The sequence below is a fragment of the Cygnus atratus genome, chromosome 16 (genome assembly GCF_013377495.2).
Source record: "Cygnus atratus isolate AKBS03 ecotype Queensland, Australia chromosome 16, CAtr_DNAZoo_HiC_assembly, whole genome shotgun sequence".
In the NCBI taxonomy this organism is placed as follows: Eukaryota; Metazoa; Chordata; class Aves; order Anseriformes; family Anatidae; genus Cygnus; species Cygnus atratus.
Genome location: NC_066377.1, coordinates 11,525,009 through 11,544,212, shown reverse-complemented (window position 1 = coordinate 11,544,212; position 19,204 = coordinate 11,525,009). Strand labels below are relative to the sequence as shown.

At 49.2% G+C, this 19,204-nt stretch overlaps 1 protein-coding gene across 1 annotated transcript in view; it reads left to right on the top strand.

Annotated features, from left to right (window-relative positions):
- TOX2 (TOX high mobility group box family member 2) overlaps positions 1–19,204 on the top strand; it is a 129,659-nt gene that overhangs the window by 40,127 nt on the left and 70,328 nt on the right. Inside the window, exon 2 of the mRNA XM_035548221.1 lies at positions 14,524–14,589. Within this exon, the coding sequence (XP_035404114.1) occupies positions 14,524–14,589 (66 nt within the window). The remainder of the gene's footprint in view (positions 1–14,523; positions 14,590–19,204) is intronic.

The window sequence follows — 19,204 nt, the reverse complement described above, 5'->3', positions numbered from 1 at the left end:
CTGATGCCTTGGCATGACTTCCACAATTGGGATGCAGAGTGTTCAGTGGAAATCACTCTCTCCCAGTAAATGGTTTTGGAGAAAGCATGAGAGAATAACGCAGTTTGTAGGCAAAGGTAATTTTTAGGTGTCTCACTGAGACAGTAGGGTCCCAGTCTCTGGAAACACCTGTTTGAAGAGGATTTGGGGAAGCATCCAAGCTGAACATTTGAGCATCATCTCATTAACGCCCTGGGTCTGGAGGTGAAATGTCATGATCCATTCCTTCAGCTCATCCTTCCCTGCTGCAGAAGGAGCACAGCACCTCTGGGGAAGCCTGCAAGGTGGTACCCACCATCTTTTACCCATGGTGGGCATCCCAAGGAGCTGGGAAGCAGCAGAAGTAGGTGCCGCTCTGCTGGTCATTGCCATCGGCATGGTTCTACCTTTGCATTCAAATGCTTGTGGGGAGGCATGTGTAGTGGTACCATATTCCTGCACTGCTGCATGAGGAACAAAAAAATGCTTTTCCAACATCCTCTACCTGTGCCTTGACCAACTTCTTTTGAAAGGCTCTGCTTTGTGGTCACATGTATGGATCACTGCTCTTGTTTGCTCTTTGCTTGGTGGGTCCAGCCTTCCTAGGCTGGATGTGCCTTGGAGGCTGCATTCCCAATCCTGTAGCTCAGGAAAAGATTGCAGCCAATGTTGTTTGTGCTCCATGCAGTTTGCCTGGCTGTGCTGGTTTTGACCAGCAGTTAGGATTAGGTCTCAAAAATGAGAGCATGACCTGGTTCCAGAGGGGATCATCCCTTGGTGTGCTCCTGGTGCACAGCTGGGGTGCAGTGGTGCCGTGAAGCTACCAGTGATGGGACAGCAACCGCTGCTCTGCCCAGCTGGTGCGAATGGGACAGACTGGGAGGCATGCACTGGGGCTGTGTATCCAGCTCGTGCCACCCTTAACCACACCTGGCCTTGCAGCCTCCCTTTGCAGGGGCAGGATCCGTTCCGGGGCTGGATGTGTGCTTTTCTGGAGGGAAACCACTTGTGGGTCACTCCACAGCACCCCTCCAGTGTGCCTGGGGGAAGTGCATCCTGGCAAGGTGGGATGCTGGCCAGGATTTGGCCCTTGGGGTACTTTGGTCCTTCACATGCCATTTGCTCCTCTGCAGGAGGCAGAGGACCCAGCGCAGGAAGAGCCCCATTCACATGAAGAGCAGTGCTCCATAATACCTCACCCAGTCCTTCCCTTAACAGCCAGTGCGTGGACTCCCTGGGTTCCCCACCCCATGGCAAAGCCATCTGGGGGGAATTTCTATACAGAGAAGGGGCAGAGCAGCCATAAATCCTGTGGGATTTGAGGGTGAGGGCTGTGTGAGGAGAGGCAAAGGTGGGAGCTCAGCTCATCAAGGCAGCTTTTACATTTTCCCTTTGTCAGCATGAGTTAATGTTGAACAGGGCAAATGTTCCCCTGCCAGAAGGATCCTAGCAAGACTTTTTATTTGTGAATATATGAATAGCAGGTTTGTAAATATTGCATCTGAACTTATGAATGATCTGACACTGACTGGCTGAAATGAACTCTGTAATTTTATTGTGTTAGATTTAGTAGGTCAGCCATATACATGCCAAGTCAAAATAACCTGGAAAACCTTTCTAGGTCAAACTATTGCTTGAAAAGTTGTCTTTTTTGAGAGCAAGGCCGTAAGATTTTGTGCTTACTCTGGCAAATTTTCCTTCTAACAGTGCAACATGAGCCTTTGGGATATAGAAAATTTGTCATCTCCTAAACTGAGAAGAGCGGAAGAAATGTGATGAAGGTGGTTACTAATTTCTTAGTGTAACTGGACCTTTTCTGGCCATCTCTCTTCTCCTGGGATAGTATATTGGATGTCCCACAGGCAGGATTTTAGGCTAGAAGATGATCATGCAGTCAGCATTGCACTTTGCTGTTTCCAGCTAAAACCTGACAGAAACTCCTGAGTCCAGCAGCAAGCACCACCTCCAACCTACCTATGGAGCCCTAACCCTTAATTGTCATGACATTATTAACCAAAAGGAACTTTTTCATCCCATAAAGAGGCTCGGGGAAGGCTGGCTGATGGGGTTTGCATGCAATGATCATGCCTACTGGAGATGGGATGGGGCAGAGACGTGTTCTGCTAACTGGGGCACCATGACCAGGGGCCAGGTGAGGGTGGGATGTCCAAGGCTTGGAGGACTGAGGACCCTGATGCTGTCATCCCGCACCTCCTACTGCTGCAGTCTGAGTGCACGCAGGTTTCATGCTGCTCAAAGGAAGCCTGTAGTTCTAATAAAAGCTCCGCTGTTCGTGTGGGTTACTTCTTATTTCAGAAAATAAGAAACCGTGGCTCCAAGAAGAAATGAGAAGGGCCACCCTCCACCCTCAGTGTAGTTTTGGATGGAGTGAAGTGCATTTGTCCTGTGGTGCTCGTGGCTGTGCTACTGGGTGTGACTGCATGAGGGCCTAGGGTTGGTGTGGGCAGGAGAGAAGTGGTCAGGCAGACAACACAGAGATGCTCCCTGAGATGGCGGCATCCGCAGGTCCCCAAGCAGAAGCCTCAGTTCCCCTGGCCAAAGGCAAGCCTGCTGATTGCACATCGTGGTGTTTTTGATATCCAGAAAACCCAGAGAGGAACAACCCCAGTTATCAGAATGTGCTGGGGGACACCCAGCTTGGCAGCAGCCCTACAGGAAAGGACCTGGAAGTCATGGTGGACACTGAGTCAAACATGTTGGCCTAAGAAGGCTAACGGTGTTCTCGGCTGCATTAGGGAAAGCACCGCAAGCAAGCTGTGAGGAGCGATCCTTCCCCTCCTCTCAGCACCTGGGGTCCTGTGCCCAGGTCTGGGCCCCCCAGTACAAGGGAGACCTGGACATAGTGGAGAGAGTCCTGAAGATAATGAAGGAACTGGAGCACCTCTCCTGCGAGGAGAGGCTGAGAGAGCTGGCACTTCTTGGCCTAGAAAAGAGGAGGCTCAGGGGGATGTCGTCAACGTCCATAACTGCCTGTAGGGAAAGCGCAGGGGTAGAACTAGGCTCCATTCAGTGGCGCTAGGGCCAGGCCAAGAGGCAGTGGGCACAAAATGGAGACCAGGAGGTTCCTCTGAGCACCAGAAATGCTGCTGGGCTGTGTGGGTGCTACAGCCCTGGCACAGGCCTCCCCGAGAGGTGCTGGAGTCCCCTCCTCGGAGACCTCCAGCAGCCCCCTGGATGTGGGGCTGGGCCCCCTGCTCGGGGTGGCCCTGCTGGAGCACGGCTTGGACCGGGTGCACCCAGAGGTCCCTTCCCACTCAGCCATCCGGTGGTTCTGTGAAGGGTGACCATGCCCCCATCCCAAACCGTGCCCCCATCCTAAACCATGCCCCCACCCCTGCTGCCCTTCAGCTGTGCCCGCCAGGCATGGGGAGGCCCCCCGCAGGCAGGTGCTGGTGCGGGGACCCGCGGCCCTCCCGAGAGCAGCTCGGCCCCAGCTCCACAGGTTGAGGCTGTTGGTTCAGCTGAGCCCGGACCCGCTTGAAGTAGCTTTTGCCATCTCCAAGCAAGTATGCGATCGGCGGTTGCGGTGCCTTCCGAACAATTACAGCACACAGCAGTCCAAATGAAAATGTTTGTTGAAAACAACATGTGCATAATTAAGGCTTAATGAGCCCTTGTCTGTTTGGAATCTGCAATTAGATTTATAATAGAAAATACTAGCAAATGCCAAATAGCTTTAAAAGAAGCCGAGATAAAAGATAATTTTGCTGCAAATCTATAGTAATACTGTAATTTAATGAGCTGGAAGTGGTGCAGAGAAAGACTGTAAAAGCTTTGGACAAGTTTGTATTGTGCATGTTTATCTTATCTGCCCATTCCCCTATCTATAAAGCTGTCAGTCTTGCTTTTAAGTGCATGGAAAAAGGCAGGACTTTGCTAAAATCATGAAGACTCCCTTTGTTTATTTTTTATTTAAGCCTTTAATTAGTTGGATAAAGCTGCTTTTTCTTTTTCTCATCAGCATGCTTTAAACTTCTTGTTAGGGCTAATAATAGTAGTAGTAATAATAATAATAGTAATAATAAAAGGAATGATAATAACTCCAGTCAATTATTTACAGTGAGGCAGGGGCATAATAATAGAGGGGCCTCTTTCTCATTAGTGTCATTGATTTTCATGAGTTTTCAACTATCTTTTTAAACATAGGCAATTGTCAACGCTCAGGTGTACATTTTAACAAGTAAATGTGCATTACCTTCCTGTCCTAATAAAAAAGTTACATGGCAGTAAGATTCACAGGAAAAATTAATATGATGAACAGAGAGGTCTCCAAATCCAGAGAAGAACTGAAATTAGAAATGCTTGGGAGGGAGATGTGTGGATTTTTTATTTTTAATAACCAGGAATCAAGGCTGGGAACTCAGCGGCGGCAGCCTGGGAATGCAGCGCAGCGGCTTTGTCCGACAGACAAACCTCAGCACTTCGCCACATAGGATGTGCAAGGATGTGGTAACACCATGTGTGGAGATACCGTTCAGCTGTGAGCTTATTGCCCATGCGAAACATAGCTGAGCTTGTGCGAACCCAGGCTTTTTCATTTCTTGAGTCTGTGGTGTGTGAAGTCAGGTGCCCGTGCTGCATCCGTGGCTTCTGGCCTTCAGCTCCTGCACAGGTTTGTGCTGGCTCCTGCCAGCATGTGTGTGCACGTTCACAAACCCACTCCCACCTTGCTGAAACTGCCTTGCTGCGTGAAACTGCCTCTTCACAGCGTTTTACCGTTTTCACATCTTGCAAGGCCATGCTGGGACCTGGCAAGCCTGCTCCTTGCCCCAGGCTCCCCATGAAATTGCTCTTCCTGGAGAGGTCAGGATTTTAAGGCTTTGGGAGTGTTTTCCCCCACGTGGCTTGCTTGGAAAACATTGTGTGTTGCCTCCATCTGCTTGGCCCCACAGAGGTGCCTCATGGGGAGGTCCTTTGGTGGTGGAAATCCTGTGCTTCCACCACCGGAGAACCTGGCGTGGCCAGTGGGTGGCAGTGGGGTCCGCTGGGTCCCTGCTTCGGTGCACCCCAAGGCACTGGAAAGGCTTGGAAGGAGGGCTCATTGTTCAAGCGTTAATTGTAATTTTTGGTTAAAGATGACACCATCAGCACAGCCCTGAGGAGGCCTGGTGTGCTATAGGTGGTGGTAGAGCCAGATCTGAAATCCGGCCACCTTTGAGCCTATGAGAGAGGCATATGAATCAGGAGAGGGAGGAGGTCTGAATAAACCTTGGAAAGCAAGCCGGTCCTGTGACATGGAAGGTGTTTGCTGTGTGATTCTTTATTCCTTGTTTATGTTGGACCTTCCAGGCTCTTTCTAGGATTTGGATCTGGTTAGATGATGTACGACACTTACAAAAGATGCACATGGAGTCTATGGTTTAAATAAGGAAGGACCTAATAAGAGAGGGGAAAACATAGAGAGCTGCATTGCTGTGTGAGAAGTGAGTGGTGCAGGCACTCCTAGGCCTCCAGGACGCCCTTCAGAAATTAAATTCCCGTCATCCTTGATTGCTTTGTTTTAGTCTTTAAAGGAAATTGCACTTTTCATTATTATTTTTTTGAACGTGAACATATTCAAGCTTCTAAGCTGCAGTTCTGAAATGGACTGTATTTTGTCAGCCCATTTTTTGCAAGTCATAATATGCACTGCTGCAAGAGTTATTTGCATACTGTTGAGCACAGAACCACCGAAAGCAGGTTGTCACCAGTGCCAAATATTTGTGTGTTGGAAACTCCTCTCTAAATGACTGGTGCAGAGGCTCTGTGATTTCTTTCCCTCCTGACTGGTTGGGTTTGCATAACGCTCCCCATTCTCGCAAAAGTTGCCTTGGAAATCGATTCTTCATCTCCCTTGTGCTTGGCAGCTGGAGAAAACACCATGATCTTGAGTGCTGGGGGACAGGTATGAGATTTTGGCATTAGCAGGGCAGAAACTTCTACTAATGGAAGTGCTAAGTACTGTCTGTGCTTGCAGTGGACAGTGTGTGTGTGCTGGGCTGGGTTCCTGAATGGTCTGCAGGTGGGCAGAAAGTAGCTGCTTTGCTAAGGTAACAGTGGCTTTTGAAATAATTAAACTTGTGAAGGGCAGTTCAGTAGTAGCACTTGTGATTTTGTGAGTTACTGGAGTTCGTTAGGAGATATTTGGAGGGCAGGAGCATGACATGCACAGCTGTCTGCAAGACAGCAGCAGGAGCACGATTCCTGCTCCTAAACAATTAGCAGCTTTTCACAATCTTTGCATCGCTCCGCTGACAACTTTCTTCCTCTCTGCAACATGCACTTATGTATCGATTGATTTATTTTTCCTTGCAGTTGAGAAAAAAACAAATAGACATGTCCAAACCCATTGCCATGCAGGGCAGAATGTCGGAGCTGCGTCACCGCAGTGCCAGCATGCGGGGCTGCTCCTGCTGCCTGCTGCCCCGGCCATGGGGGAGCTGTTTCCAGCCTAACAACATGCATTCAGCCCCAGGCATCGCTGCCTGGGGTCGTAAATCCTCCTTTGAATACGATGGACGAAGTTTCAGGCTGAAGGTCGCTTTTTTCCCAGCTGCTCCTTGGCTTCCTTCGGTATTTTGGGGCACGCAGCCCCTCCCGGTGCTACCTCTGGTTGCAGCCGGAGCTGATGTTTCCCTGCCAAAATCTGCAGCTCCACAAGAGACTTCCACAGTGGAGCCGCACTGGCTGCTGCTTCAGAAGCAGACAGGTAGAAGTTCTATTTTTATCTCAGCCCGGAGGTTTTATCTTGCAGAAAAACAATGTTTCTAGATGCCTTTGACACTCACACAGTTCCTTGCACAGAGCCTCTGTGGCTTTTAGATCTTTGTACGTTTTCTGCCTCTCTCTGTTTCCTGTGAATTGCAAGTGTTAGCAGTGAGGCAGGCGGTGCAGTTAAGTCTCATTATCACTTACTGTATTTGTTTCAGACTGTCTACATAGCAGCCCAGTGCCAGGAAACGTGCTGCATTCATTTACCTTCTTGCCTCCCCAGCAATGCACATGGCAGAGGCATTCACAACGCTTTCTGGTGCCCTCAGTTCTCAGGATTATTCAGCTGCTAAGGGAGAAGGAGCAGCTTAGTAAGGGCCATGGATTTTTTTTTTTGCAGATAAACTCCTCCAGCACCTGTGTAAGTGTGATAAACAATGCAGGATGTGCTTGTTGTTTGGTTTTGAAAAGGATGTGATGTACATGCTGGAGACCTGTAGCTCCATCGATCGTATCTTGCAAAATGAACAGTGCTGAGCATGGTCATCGATGGGCTGGAGTGGTCCTGAGTTAAAGAAGAGGTGTGCTGGGAGAGGTGGGCATCAGGGGGTGCTCCTCACTGCCATGGCAAATGTTTTCTTTATTCCTAAGTTTTGAGAGAAATTGAGAGGGGTTTGGTCTGGCTACACAGAAACTGCAGCTGTAGCGAGCTCTCTGCTCTGAGGAGGAGGAAGGAGGAAGAGGAGAAGGAGGAGGAGGAGGGAGAGGAGGAGGAGGAGGGCGTCCCGTGCACCTCGTACATTGGGGCTGCTGGAAGCACTGGCTGATACCTCTCCCAGCTGGTGGTACCCCAGGGTGCCTGGCAGCCTGAGAGCCAGAAGCGGAACACAGTTGTTTGATCGAGATCTGTCCTCAGGAGTAAACCCCTTAGGCTGAAAAAAACCCAACCCTTTCCTCCATGCACAGCAGGGGTGCGAGTGTGAGCAATTTTGACCTTTAAATGAATAACGTGTTTCCTCGAGCGTCATCCCTTGCTTTGGCTGGGAGAAGGACAGACGGATGGATGGACGGACGGACGGATGGAGGAGCAGTCTGCTTCACTGCTCTGCTGGCTGTGCTGCTTTTGCGTCTTTTTGGAGTCATCCATGAAAGGGTTAAGCAGAATTTTGATCTCGGCAATATTTTCATGCTTATACATTCTGTTTCTCATTTCCATGACAAAGATGGTAGGAAGAGCAGAATAAGGTACAGAATTTGCAGAGCAATTTTAAGACTGTAATGAGAACAGAAAATAGTAGGGGGAGAAGAATTGTAATTAGAATATGAAATGGGAAAAAATTAATCTATTTCCATGTCAGTCTTAAGACTAAATTCTGCTGCTCCCTGTAGCTTTCAGTGGACGGATTTTTTTGTGTGTATATGTGAAGAGCTTGAACTCCTTTGCAGGCTCAGAAAGGTCCAGGTAAATGAGTTTAAGTCCTCATTCCCCCCAAATAATGTAATAACAATAATTTCATGTGCAGCGTTCACAGAAAACCAGCCAGTCCATAAGATAAATGAATGCTGTCACTTGAATACCGGTGGCATTCAAGATCTCTCCAGCCTCGCTTACAGAAGAATAAAAGGAGAGGCCCCCTGAGGGTGGTTGCACAGCACCTGGTCCGGCTGAGCTCCAAGTACCTCCAGGGGTGGGGATCCCATGTCCCCATGGTCCATCATTTGCCCACCCACGTGGTGGTGGTTTCTCCTGTTACGTCTGTCCACGCAGCTTCCAGCAGCCCACAGGTCAGGGCCACTTGAGCTTGAGGGCTCGGACTTGCCGTCCCCCTCTGATGTGGCCGGTTGCTGTTCTGCATCCTCTCAGGCCACCACGTCCTGCAGCAGGAGGCTTTGCTGTTGGGCACTGCGGGAAGAACTCTTTGGGTGAGGGGTTTGGTTCCTTCAGCTAACGGCTCCAGTGGCTCCTCCTTGCATTTGGGCTGTTAGAGCTGGAGAAGAGCCGTTCCCTGTGCTCATCTCATGACGGGTGCCTCTCTGTGAGTCCGTCTACACCATCTCTTTTTCTCATTGGGGTACACCAGGCCCTTTGTATTGCTCCCTCCCCTTTTGCTAGCTGTACAGGTATAAAATATCATTGTGTCTTTTTATTATCTGCTCTTTCCCTGATTGCTCCTAAAACTTGAATGGTCTTTTTGGCAGTTGCTGAGGACTGAGCAAAAGCTGGAGGTGAGCTCTCCAGAACGAGTGCACAGTTTCCTCTCTGGGCAGTAACAGTTATTTTAAGGCCCATTGTCGTGCCTGCGTTGTCTGAATTGCTTTTCTCCAGTGCATTACTTTGCATTTATTGACATTAAATTTAATCTTCCATTTCCTCGCTGCCACTTAGTTCTGTGAGAGTCTTAATGCAAAGCCACTCAAAGTCCGCTTTTAGTTTTGGCTAGCCTGCATAATTTTTGTCTCATTAATAAACTTGAATCCTTCTAGATTGCTTATATTATGAACTGGATGGACTTCGGTGCAGATGTTTCTCATCCATGATCATCCTCCTGCTAATACCTAATGGGTATCTCTTCGCTGGCTGTGAGTGACAGGACCTTCCCTTTGGTCCCAGGACAAGTTGGGTTTAGTTTTTAAGAGCTTTTGGTTTCGCAGTGAGGGAGTCAGACCTACTGGTCTGCAGTTTTCTGAATCAGAAATTAAATTTAATTCTGGAACTCCAGAGTTAGAAAAGAAAAAATGAACAAGCCTGGCACCTTCCACTTGCCACCCCCTGTTTCTTCTGCAGCGGAGCCTGGCCGGTGGGCTGTGCGCACCATTTGTGAATTTGAACTGCTGTGGAGCAGATGGGTGAATGCCACTTGGCTGTTCCTTAGGATTTTACTGTTTTGTTTATTTTTGTTTTATTTTTTTTTTCTTTTTGGTCATCCCGTTGTGAGCCAGCTGCTCCGATGGGTCTTTCCAAGGGAGATGCTCCAATTTGGGAACCACTGAAAACTTCTTGAGTGCACAAGCCATTGCAGATCATTCCTGACTCTTCCATGTGATTTTAATTTTTTACTGCTTTTCTTGTCCCTTGGTCATCCCTTGGCATCACAAACTCTACAGTAGGCTTCCTGGTTCTGGTGTGCTTGAGAAATAAAATATGTAAATTTGTAAAGTGTTCTTGAAAACAAACAAACAAAAAACAACGCTTTTTACTGTATGGTTTTCAGACTTAAGTCTTCATCTGTATTAATCTGAATCTACCCTAGGATGATTTATTTGACTGCCTGTAGAAAACCCAGCCCCCGTGAAAACCAGGTGACTCCCGTAGATGCTCGGCTGTGCAGCAATTTAAAGGATGTGCTGCCACTGACACCTGCTGTGTTGTTGTGCTCTCTTCTAACGACGTTTGTCCAGGAGCAAATTGCACTAAGTGGCGAGGCTGGGTGGCTGCGCGGCGGCGGGGCTGGAAACGTGGAGCTTTCCTGCAGGAGCATCCTGGGGGTTCGTAAATCTGTGTCTGAACTCCTGACCCCCTCTGACAGGAGCAGCTGAGGGGCCATCCAAGCATTTCAGTGGACAAATAAATAATGCTAAGTAGATCACTTTGGGCCAGAGGTTGTGTAAAGACCTTAATGGGGAAACTGCAGTTAAAGAGATTAAGCTAACCTCAGCTGTGTATTCCCTGAATAAGCGTGGTGCTAAATTACTCCTGGAGGAAATCACAGCGGCGGCTCTGCAGGCAGCAGTGCTGGTGGGGGGGGCAGGGCTGAGGTGACTATTTCCTATCCCAGGGCAGTGGCAGAGAGGCGTGCTGCCAAAGTCAGTCCTTGCCAGCCTTGGGAGCTGCTGGGTTGTGTGTCGATGCCCATAGGGCTGAGCCTGGGGGACAGGCGTCCATAACGCTGTACGGGAGCATCGTGGTGGGGATGCAGGGCTGGAAGTTGCTTTTATTGCTCCAGTTTCTTCAGAGTCGCTCTCTCATGTGATGCTGTTGGTGGCTGAGGTGCAGTTTGCTGGGCACTGAGACCAAACACATCCCAAGCATGACAAGTGATAGAAATCCCAACACATGGAGATGAGGGTGCCATGGGCTGCTGGGGGACCCGCCAGAGGAGGTAAGAAGGACAGGCGAGTGCTTGTGGCTCTGAGCAGCAGGAATCGCTGGGAGCATCCAATCCATTCTTCAGTGGGCACAAATTAGCTGCTCGATGATAATGGCGTTGAGTTGCTGCTGGATTTGCATTAACAGTTCACTTTTAAGAGCTCTGGGTCCTCTCCGCTGTGGACTTGCACTTAAGGTGGTCTGGCCCACCATTGCCACCACCAAGCGTTAAAATTTAGGAAAGACCCCTAAAAAAAAAAAAAAGAAAAGAAAAAAAGAAAGGAAAAAGAAACGCTAACAAAATTAAAACAAGAAGTTTGGAAGATTTTTGAGATCTTGCAGGCGTCACTGAAGCCATGCCTGTTGCGAGTGCTACCAGCATATTTCTCACAAACTTGGAAGCTGACGTTTCCATCTCAGCCCATGGCTCCTGGGAAATAAAAGGACGTGATGAGATTTGTAATAAAATTGAACAAGCTGGCAGTGCCAGCCATGAGAAAGTAACACCTTCCTGAGGCCCAGCAGGAGGCTGTGTTTCCTTCCACTGGGTCCTTCCCAGTTAGCAAACATTCATCCTGCATGTTTGCACAGAGCTGGTCTCACAGCTGCTCTGCCCTGGGGGCTGCCCCGGCTTGCAGCAGGCGCTTCTTATTTCTCTTACACATTTCCACCTTATTAGTGTGGGCCCAGTGTGACCTCTGGGCATGTTTGCAGCCTTGAAAACGCCGTCAGGCCAGGAGCAGAGCCCTGGGATGGCACGGCGTTGGGGCACGACGTGTCTCCCCCGCCACTCCCGGTTCCAGGCTTGGCTGCCCCGGGTCTGCGCCTCCCAGGCTTCCAGGCGTCATGGACAGAAAACGCAGGGAGCGCTGCTTCTTTTAGCTGAAGAAGAGCAAAAATTAAATAATTATGAATGAGCAAAAGCGTGGTTAAGACAATAGCACCAAGGCTAGGATCCGTTCAAATTAGCAAGAACTTAAAAATGATTCGTGCATCGTTCAGCACAAGTTTGATCAATGTGGGGGGGACAGGGTGCGGTGAATGGAGGCCCCCAGATCTGGAGCAGCTCAGAGGCTTGACACGTACCAGGAGCACAGCGAAAAGGGAGGAAGCGTTTGTAACCAACGGGAAATATTAACGTGTCTGTTTCTGCTGTAAATCAGTGTGGAATGATGGGGCTGATTGTTCTGAAGTGCATTCTGTAGCGAAACAATAATGAGAAGAAGGAGAGCACATTACTTATCTGCTCTACCTGGCTGCTGGATAAGTGGCAAATGTCTAATTGAAAAAATATCCTGATGGGAGAATTTCTAATAAATTTGTTTGCACCCTCATAGCCTGGAGGAGGGGGAAAAAAAATCCAATCAGCAATGGGGAAGTTCCAAAGTTTCCATCGCATTTCAAGCCTTGATTTTCAGGCTCGCTGCTCAGGCTGGCAATCAGAGGCGCAGTAATTTTGAAGGCAGGATTCATTACCATTATTATGAAGGCATAAAGGGCAGAAGGAAGTGTGGAATGGAGGTAGGAATGGTAAAAAGCCATAAAAAATACATTCTGACAAACAGAGAACGAAGAGTGCTCTTCCTGTCCTGGACCTCACCAGTTAAAGACACTTTTTGTTTTCTGAATATGGCTTTGCAGGTGACTTTTGTTTTCTGGAGAAGAGCTGTTTTAAGCAGGTCTTAGCCTACATCTCCAAAATACCGTGCTGAAGAGGGCAAAAGTGAGGTGTGTGTGTGCGAGTTTGGGGAGGAAGGGAGGGATGGACAGACTGACAGATGGACAGATGGAATTATTTCCTCACTGAAATGTTTTACATCTGTTGTGGACTGCGTGCTAGAAAGCTCATGTTTGCCTCACCCAGCGCCTCTCACGATGCAGCAGTGGTTAAGCATCACACAGCCTTGGGGTGTCCCAGGCCAAAAACCTGGGTGGTTTTTTGGTGACGTGCACCCAAAAAAGAAATCAGGAGCAGGACCTCGGGGCCATAACTCTGCCTGTCCCCAAAAGGCGGTGCTGCTGCCATGCCACTGCCTTGTGCCAGCCCTCCTGCACACTCAGCCTGGGCTGGCAGAGGGTTTTTAGGCTGCAGAGCTGATCGAGTCTGCACGTCTGGAAGCACGGCAGCTCCAGCTGGGAGCACGTTAGCAGCAGCCGGCTGTGCCGGCAGTCGTTTTACAGATGGAGGGAAATTCAGTTCAATGTGGCTCGCACCCGGCTGGCTTCTGGAATTGCTGCCGGTCCTGGAAAGCCTGTAGGGATGCTGGTACTCACAGCATCCCGCTGCTCCTTCCCCGCCAAGGGGTTTTAGGAAATCCTGTACACACACAGGGGTCCCCCTCTGTCCTGCTGTGGCCGCCACCACTATTAGTTGGTGAATCGCACATGAGCCGCTGTAATTTTGCTGCTTTTAATTGGCTTGCTGTGCTATCCCAGAGGATGGTTTGGCAATTAGAGGGTGTCTGTGCACTCTGATGCCGAGCAGAGCTTTGCTAACTCTGCGGACTTTAATAGCTAATCCTGTGGTACTCAGAGAAATGGAAGTGTAATTAATAGTCTGCACTGAAAACCTTCACCTGGTTTTATTTAGATTTCTCTTTTATTGTCCTTAATGTGGCCTGTTTCAGTTAAGGCATAACTGGTTATCAGCTTCATATTGGAGAGCAAGAGGACATGTGCAGGGTGAACAATCTCCAATTCATCATCTGGCTTGTAAGGGCAAGAGGGCTGGCTCTTCCCCCTTGTTAAGTATATGGTGTCATTCGCAGCTGGTACCTTCATCCTTGTCTCAGGAGAGTTTTACGGCATATCCCGTTTTATTGCCGTAATTAATTTGTGAACTTCGCCTTCAGAACTGTCCCAGCTGCACTTTGAGCCGGAGACAACTCTGGAGGGTGTTTTCCCTTCATTTGGAGCAAGTGAACAGCTCCTGCTGCAGCTAATTAACGGGAACGGCTTTGTGGTTCTCCGTGGGGGTTTTGCAGGCTAATCGCTGGGTTTAGCAGGTCGCAGTGGGGTGAAGGCAGCAAGCACGCCTGCAGCAGCGAATGCGACCATGCTCGGGATGCCCCCGCATCCCCGTCCGCGGAGGTCGAGTCCTAGTGGGCAGGTGGGGGAAGAGGAGAAGGGGAGGAGAAGGAGAGGCGCTGCCTTGCACCCAGAGCTCACAAACAACAGCAAACTGTCAGGGAGGAGAACTGGGCTCTGGGTGGACCCCCCAGTGCACCGTCCAGAGTGACTTTCTGCATTGCTGCCCTGGTGGTAAAGAAATAGGGATGTGTCTGGAAGAAGACTGAATGTGACCTGCCTGCCTTGGAAATTTCCGTGGATGGAAGTTGGCTTTTTATAGCTGATTGATGGTGTAGTGGGAATTCTAGCAGGAACTTCATTTCAGTGCTGCTTGCTTCTGGGTAGATCTGTGGATTTGCAGTTTTTCACATTCTCGGTTTATTTGTTTGAATTGGAGTGACTTGTTCTTTCATTTTGCTGAAAGAATTATCATAAACGTGGTATGTTACCACGTCCCACTGCAATAACAGCGAGGTATGTGAGCTCATACATTCTCAAAAGTACTCAAGGACCAGCTCAGGATTTCATTCTGGGAATCTTGGCTCTTTACATGAAGGGCCAGGAGGGCATTTGGGAAGCACATAACCCTGGCATGCAAATGGCATTTCTTTAACTCTGACTTTCTTTTGCCATTCTAGTTTGATGGGGAGAACATGTACATGGGAATGAACGACAATACCCAGGAGTTTCTATCAGCAAATCAGGTAAGCATCGTTTTGCTTGGGTGGGCTGCGTGGGCAGGGTGGGTGAGATTTCCTAAGAGACCTAGGCCATGGCAAAGCCCAAATTGTGGGAGATCTCCATGAATCCACACTCCTGGGACATCAAGAGGGTCCACAGAGGAGGTCAGCATCCTTCGCTATAAATGAAGGTGCAATTGGTGTTTCTAGACGTGAGGTTTCCAGGCACCGTGTGTAGCTCAGGTGCCTCTCTCCATCCCTCACGTAGAGCATTTCCTGTAGCTGAAGGGGTCAGCAGTTAGCTGGCCTGGGGAAAAGAAAGGAATCAAAGGCTTCCTGTTTTGGAGCTGCTTTGGAAGCCACGTGGAGAGGACCAGAATAGAAGTGCTCACGTCTCACAGGGGCCTGAGCAGAAGTGGCCGTTCAGGGGAGCCCTAAATACGTAAGCAGGTGCTGTGCCCTGCTGGGAGGTGAGAACTTCAGCACGTGCCTACCTGTCTTCCCAGCTGGGAGGGGAGAGGTGGCCCCATCTGCGTTCTGCTGTGGTCCTCGGGGTGAAACTTCTGATCACAAGTGAAAATGCAAGTTTATCACTGATATTTTTAAGCATCTTGTTTTGGGGCTGAGCGAGGCACTTCATTGTGTGGTCTTGTTGGCCACAGCCACGTGCGTTGTAGGCTGTGATGAGTTCTGTGTGAACCTGATGCATTGCAAGGCAATGAAAGGCAACCGTGTGAGGCTTTCCATCCATCCCAAAATGCTGCTGGCTTCCTATTGCCCTGGAGCTGGCCTGAGTCACCTCAGGTGACTCAGGTTTTGACACGCTCCTGCTGCTACCATTGGGCAGTTGCCACAGCATCACTATAAATTATGAAGCTAGTGAGTCATCCGTGGCATATAACTTGGGTACCAATGATGAAAAAAAAAAATCTGTATATCGAACAGAATGAAAGCCTGTTGTTTGCCTTAGAGTGCAGGAGCACCTGAGCAGAGGGTTATTCTGGTGTAAGAGCTATTTCCAAGAGCATGGAAGGACTTGCAAAGTTTGTGCTCCGGGGTGATTCCGCAGAACCAAACACGTAGTCGACCAACAAAAGCTCTGCTCATGGTCAGAGCTGGGAATTGCCACAGGTTAAATAAAGGCAGAAAGGAACAGGATGACCCCAAGGGGCTGCAGGTCGGGGTTTTGCCCTTTCCCACCCCGTTCCTGTCCAGAGCATGCGGTTAGGTGACGGACCCCATAGGGAGCACCTGTTTTAGATGCTCCACCTTCAAAACGAGTTTCCTCCGTGAAATGGACACAAGTTGCATGGGTGACTGGAGAGCAATGGGAAGGAGCAGTGCTGTGGTGAGGCGGCATGGCTGGCCACACCGAGGGCGAGGAGGAGGAGGAGGGGTGACGTCCAAGGGAAAGCAGAGGTTATCGTGTCGCAGAGGGCTTCCTCCGTCACCGCGTTGGTTCGCAGTGCATATTTACCCTCACGTCATTGCTTGTTAACCATCGCGTGCTTTACAGCACTGGTCATGACTTTATTACTAATAATGCGACTCTCCTATTTAACTGAGGGTTCCAGATGTTTATTATCGTTTGCTCAACCTGCTGTAGCCTGAAAGAGTTCGTTAAGCAGCAGGAGTGCACTTTCACAATCCCCTTTGGGAGGCAGCTAACTCACCAGCCCCTAGCTGCCCATGCAACCCGGGCGGGATAGTGCTCGGCCCTCAGCATTCCTGGGGACAAAGACAAATCCCACATGCTAATTACAGGAGCTATTGCACTGTAATTGATGGGCACGGTGTTTTTTCCCTCTGTTTTCATCCTAAGCCACTCGGTCACGCTGTGCACCATCAGGCACCACTGCTGCGGATGGAGCTCCATCAGGGCTGGATGCTCACGCTCGTCTGGGTTGAACTCGCCTTTTGCTTCTGGATCTGTAGTTTGCATTGCCTGGTGATTCTTCTTTCAAAATACCAAGAAGGAGTTAGGTGGAAAGCAGAACTCAGTTTATCACCTCTTCCCCCATTTAAATGGCTCCTGTCTGTCAGGGTAATGCTTTGCACTTTCTGTCCTGAGACGCAGCACTTGCTTAAGCTCTGGAGTCATCCCTTCCCATCACACAGATAAGGATAAGACTATTCTCATTTTATAAGTAGAGCTGCAGAGTCTGTGGTTAGGGCTGCCCTGGTGCTGAGCATTCCCTGGAAAGCATTGCGGAACTGCAGCATCCCAACATCAGCCTTATCACAGCCCCTTGCACAGTTTTCATCCTAAGCAGCTTCTGCAGCATCTCATGGCAAGCGGGTGGTGCAGCCCAGACAGCTTCCCTCGCCTTCAGCTCCTGCACTGCTGAGCTGCTAACTTGTGAGAACAAGCGCTGCCATGAACATTTTAAAGCCAGCTGATCTGCTTTCTCCCTTAATCTTCCTTTATGTGATTGTTTGTGTGCTATAGTCCGCGTTTCTTGTTTTCGTCCCAAAAGAGGTTTGTCTCAGCTGAGAGCTAAATGCAGAAATACAGGAGCCTAAAACACAATGAGAGCGCTGACAGATCCGCACCCGCGCCGGCACAGGCTGCTTGGGGAAGATAATTCCTCTTGTTCCATCAAATAACAGGGACATTTGACCTCAGAAATGAGTCAAATGTGAAATGTAACTCAACCCCCAGCAGGGGCCAGAGCATAAATGCAACCTGACATCTGATCACACAGTCGCGGACATTTGACCCCCGAGATGAGTGAGATATCTGTTGTGTCTCCCAAAGTCGGCAGAGCATCATTCCTCACCCCTGCCAATTTTCCTTCTTTCCCCGCCCCCCAAACAAAGACAAGGAATTAATGCAAAATCCCAGGGAATGCACAGAACCCAAGCCAGGCAAGGTACCATGACAGATGTGTAGAAATGCAATGGTGCTGTTAAAAGAAAAGAAAAACACCTGCAAAATCAATAAGAGAAGGTATTTATTAACGCCTTTGTGATGGGGAAAGTAACCCTAGGAAGGGCGAAATGTGTAATTGGGTGGTAATAGGAGCATGTGTGTTTGGCTTTGAGACACAGGAACCCTGTCAGCGTGGCAGCAATGCCATTGTGGAAAGCCTTGATGGGTGCATTTGCCAGATTTTTCCCCTTTCCATCACTTTTCTCTGGCTGCTCCTGGGGCAATGAGCAGCACGCTGGTTTCTGTTCTGACAAGTTAATTTGTGCAACTCCTCGTGCAAATGCTGTGTTATGCATCAGGGTAGTTTATGCAAGCCGGAAAGCTGCACTGGCGCAAGCAGCTCCTTACCTTTGTGCCTGAGAGCACAGCAAGGACCCCACTGCTGTACCCGTGGGTGTTAAAATCTTCTGGTTCATACGGACACAGCATTTCCACGTGGCAGCGTGTGCGTGAAGTAAAGGCGGAGTTTCCTCTTGCTGCATGTGAGTTGGCAGGAACTCGGCTGAACACAGCGCACCGAGGGCAAAGGAGTTAAGAGAGGTTCTGTTTGTCATGCACACACATCTACATCTGTCTTCAAATGTGTCCCTGTGTAAATATTAGCGTGGAGTCATACATGCCTGCCCATTCCTGCACACATGGAATCTGTCTGTGTGTCTGTGTGCTTGGATGTGTATAAATCAACATTTATCTACTGCATCTATTGCCCTTTATCTGTTTATCTCCATACATCTTCAAGCTGGGGGCTGTATTAGCCATAATAGATACAGTGAGTCGCTGATCTGGTGGGTCAAATGGTCAGGGCTCCTTGATCAGCCGTCAGGATACATTACAGCAGGGCCTCCGGTGGGGCTTGAATTACAACTTACATTTGACTCATTTCTGGGGTCAAAACGTCCCTCTTATTTGACCGAATGACAGAAATTGTATAATTTGTAAATATCCCTGAGCCATATGTGCTCAGAGTGCCACTCTAATGTGTTTTATAAAGGCACAGCTGTCTTGGTGACTTATTTAAAATGGGATTTTGAAGTAGTGTTCTTGCCATTTAATGTCCTCAATTCAGGGTTACACAAGGTTTATCAAATCATAAATAACGTTTAGGACATTCATTTTAGCATAACAATGGGTTTGCTAGTTATAAGGAACTGGACGTTACAATAAAGCTGTGTTTGGTAAATAAGCAATAATGTAGAAAGCAAGCGATGGCATAATTAGAAATTAATGACGGTGTGGGAAGCCGCAGATACCTTCCTGGCATACTGCGAGTGCTCCAGACGAGACAGAGCTCATCCTGGCAGCCTCCACTATAAAACATGCCATCAAACCTTGTCACAATCCTGGCAGACGCACAGCACTCCCACCTCCCGGGCTTCCCACCCATCTCGGCTGAGTTGCAGAAAAATGTCAACAGTTGATAAAATAAAACCAGTCCCCAGCAGGTACGAGCGTGGATGGTCCTCGTCCACACTGGGAACCGCGGAGCTGGAGCCATGCGTTGCAAGGTGGCGGTGGAGCCACCACTTGTGAGGGCAATTAGGTACTGCTAATGAAGGCACTGGTCATCCTCCCCTTACGGCAGCTCCGTCCTCCCTGCCAGGAGCTGTGGGGCAGGACCAATGAGGACATTTCCCCCGGTGGTTTGCCCTCCACCAGTGGCTTTGGTAAGGATGCTGCATTGCTGGCAGTGCGATTGCTCAGGTGTGG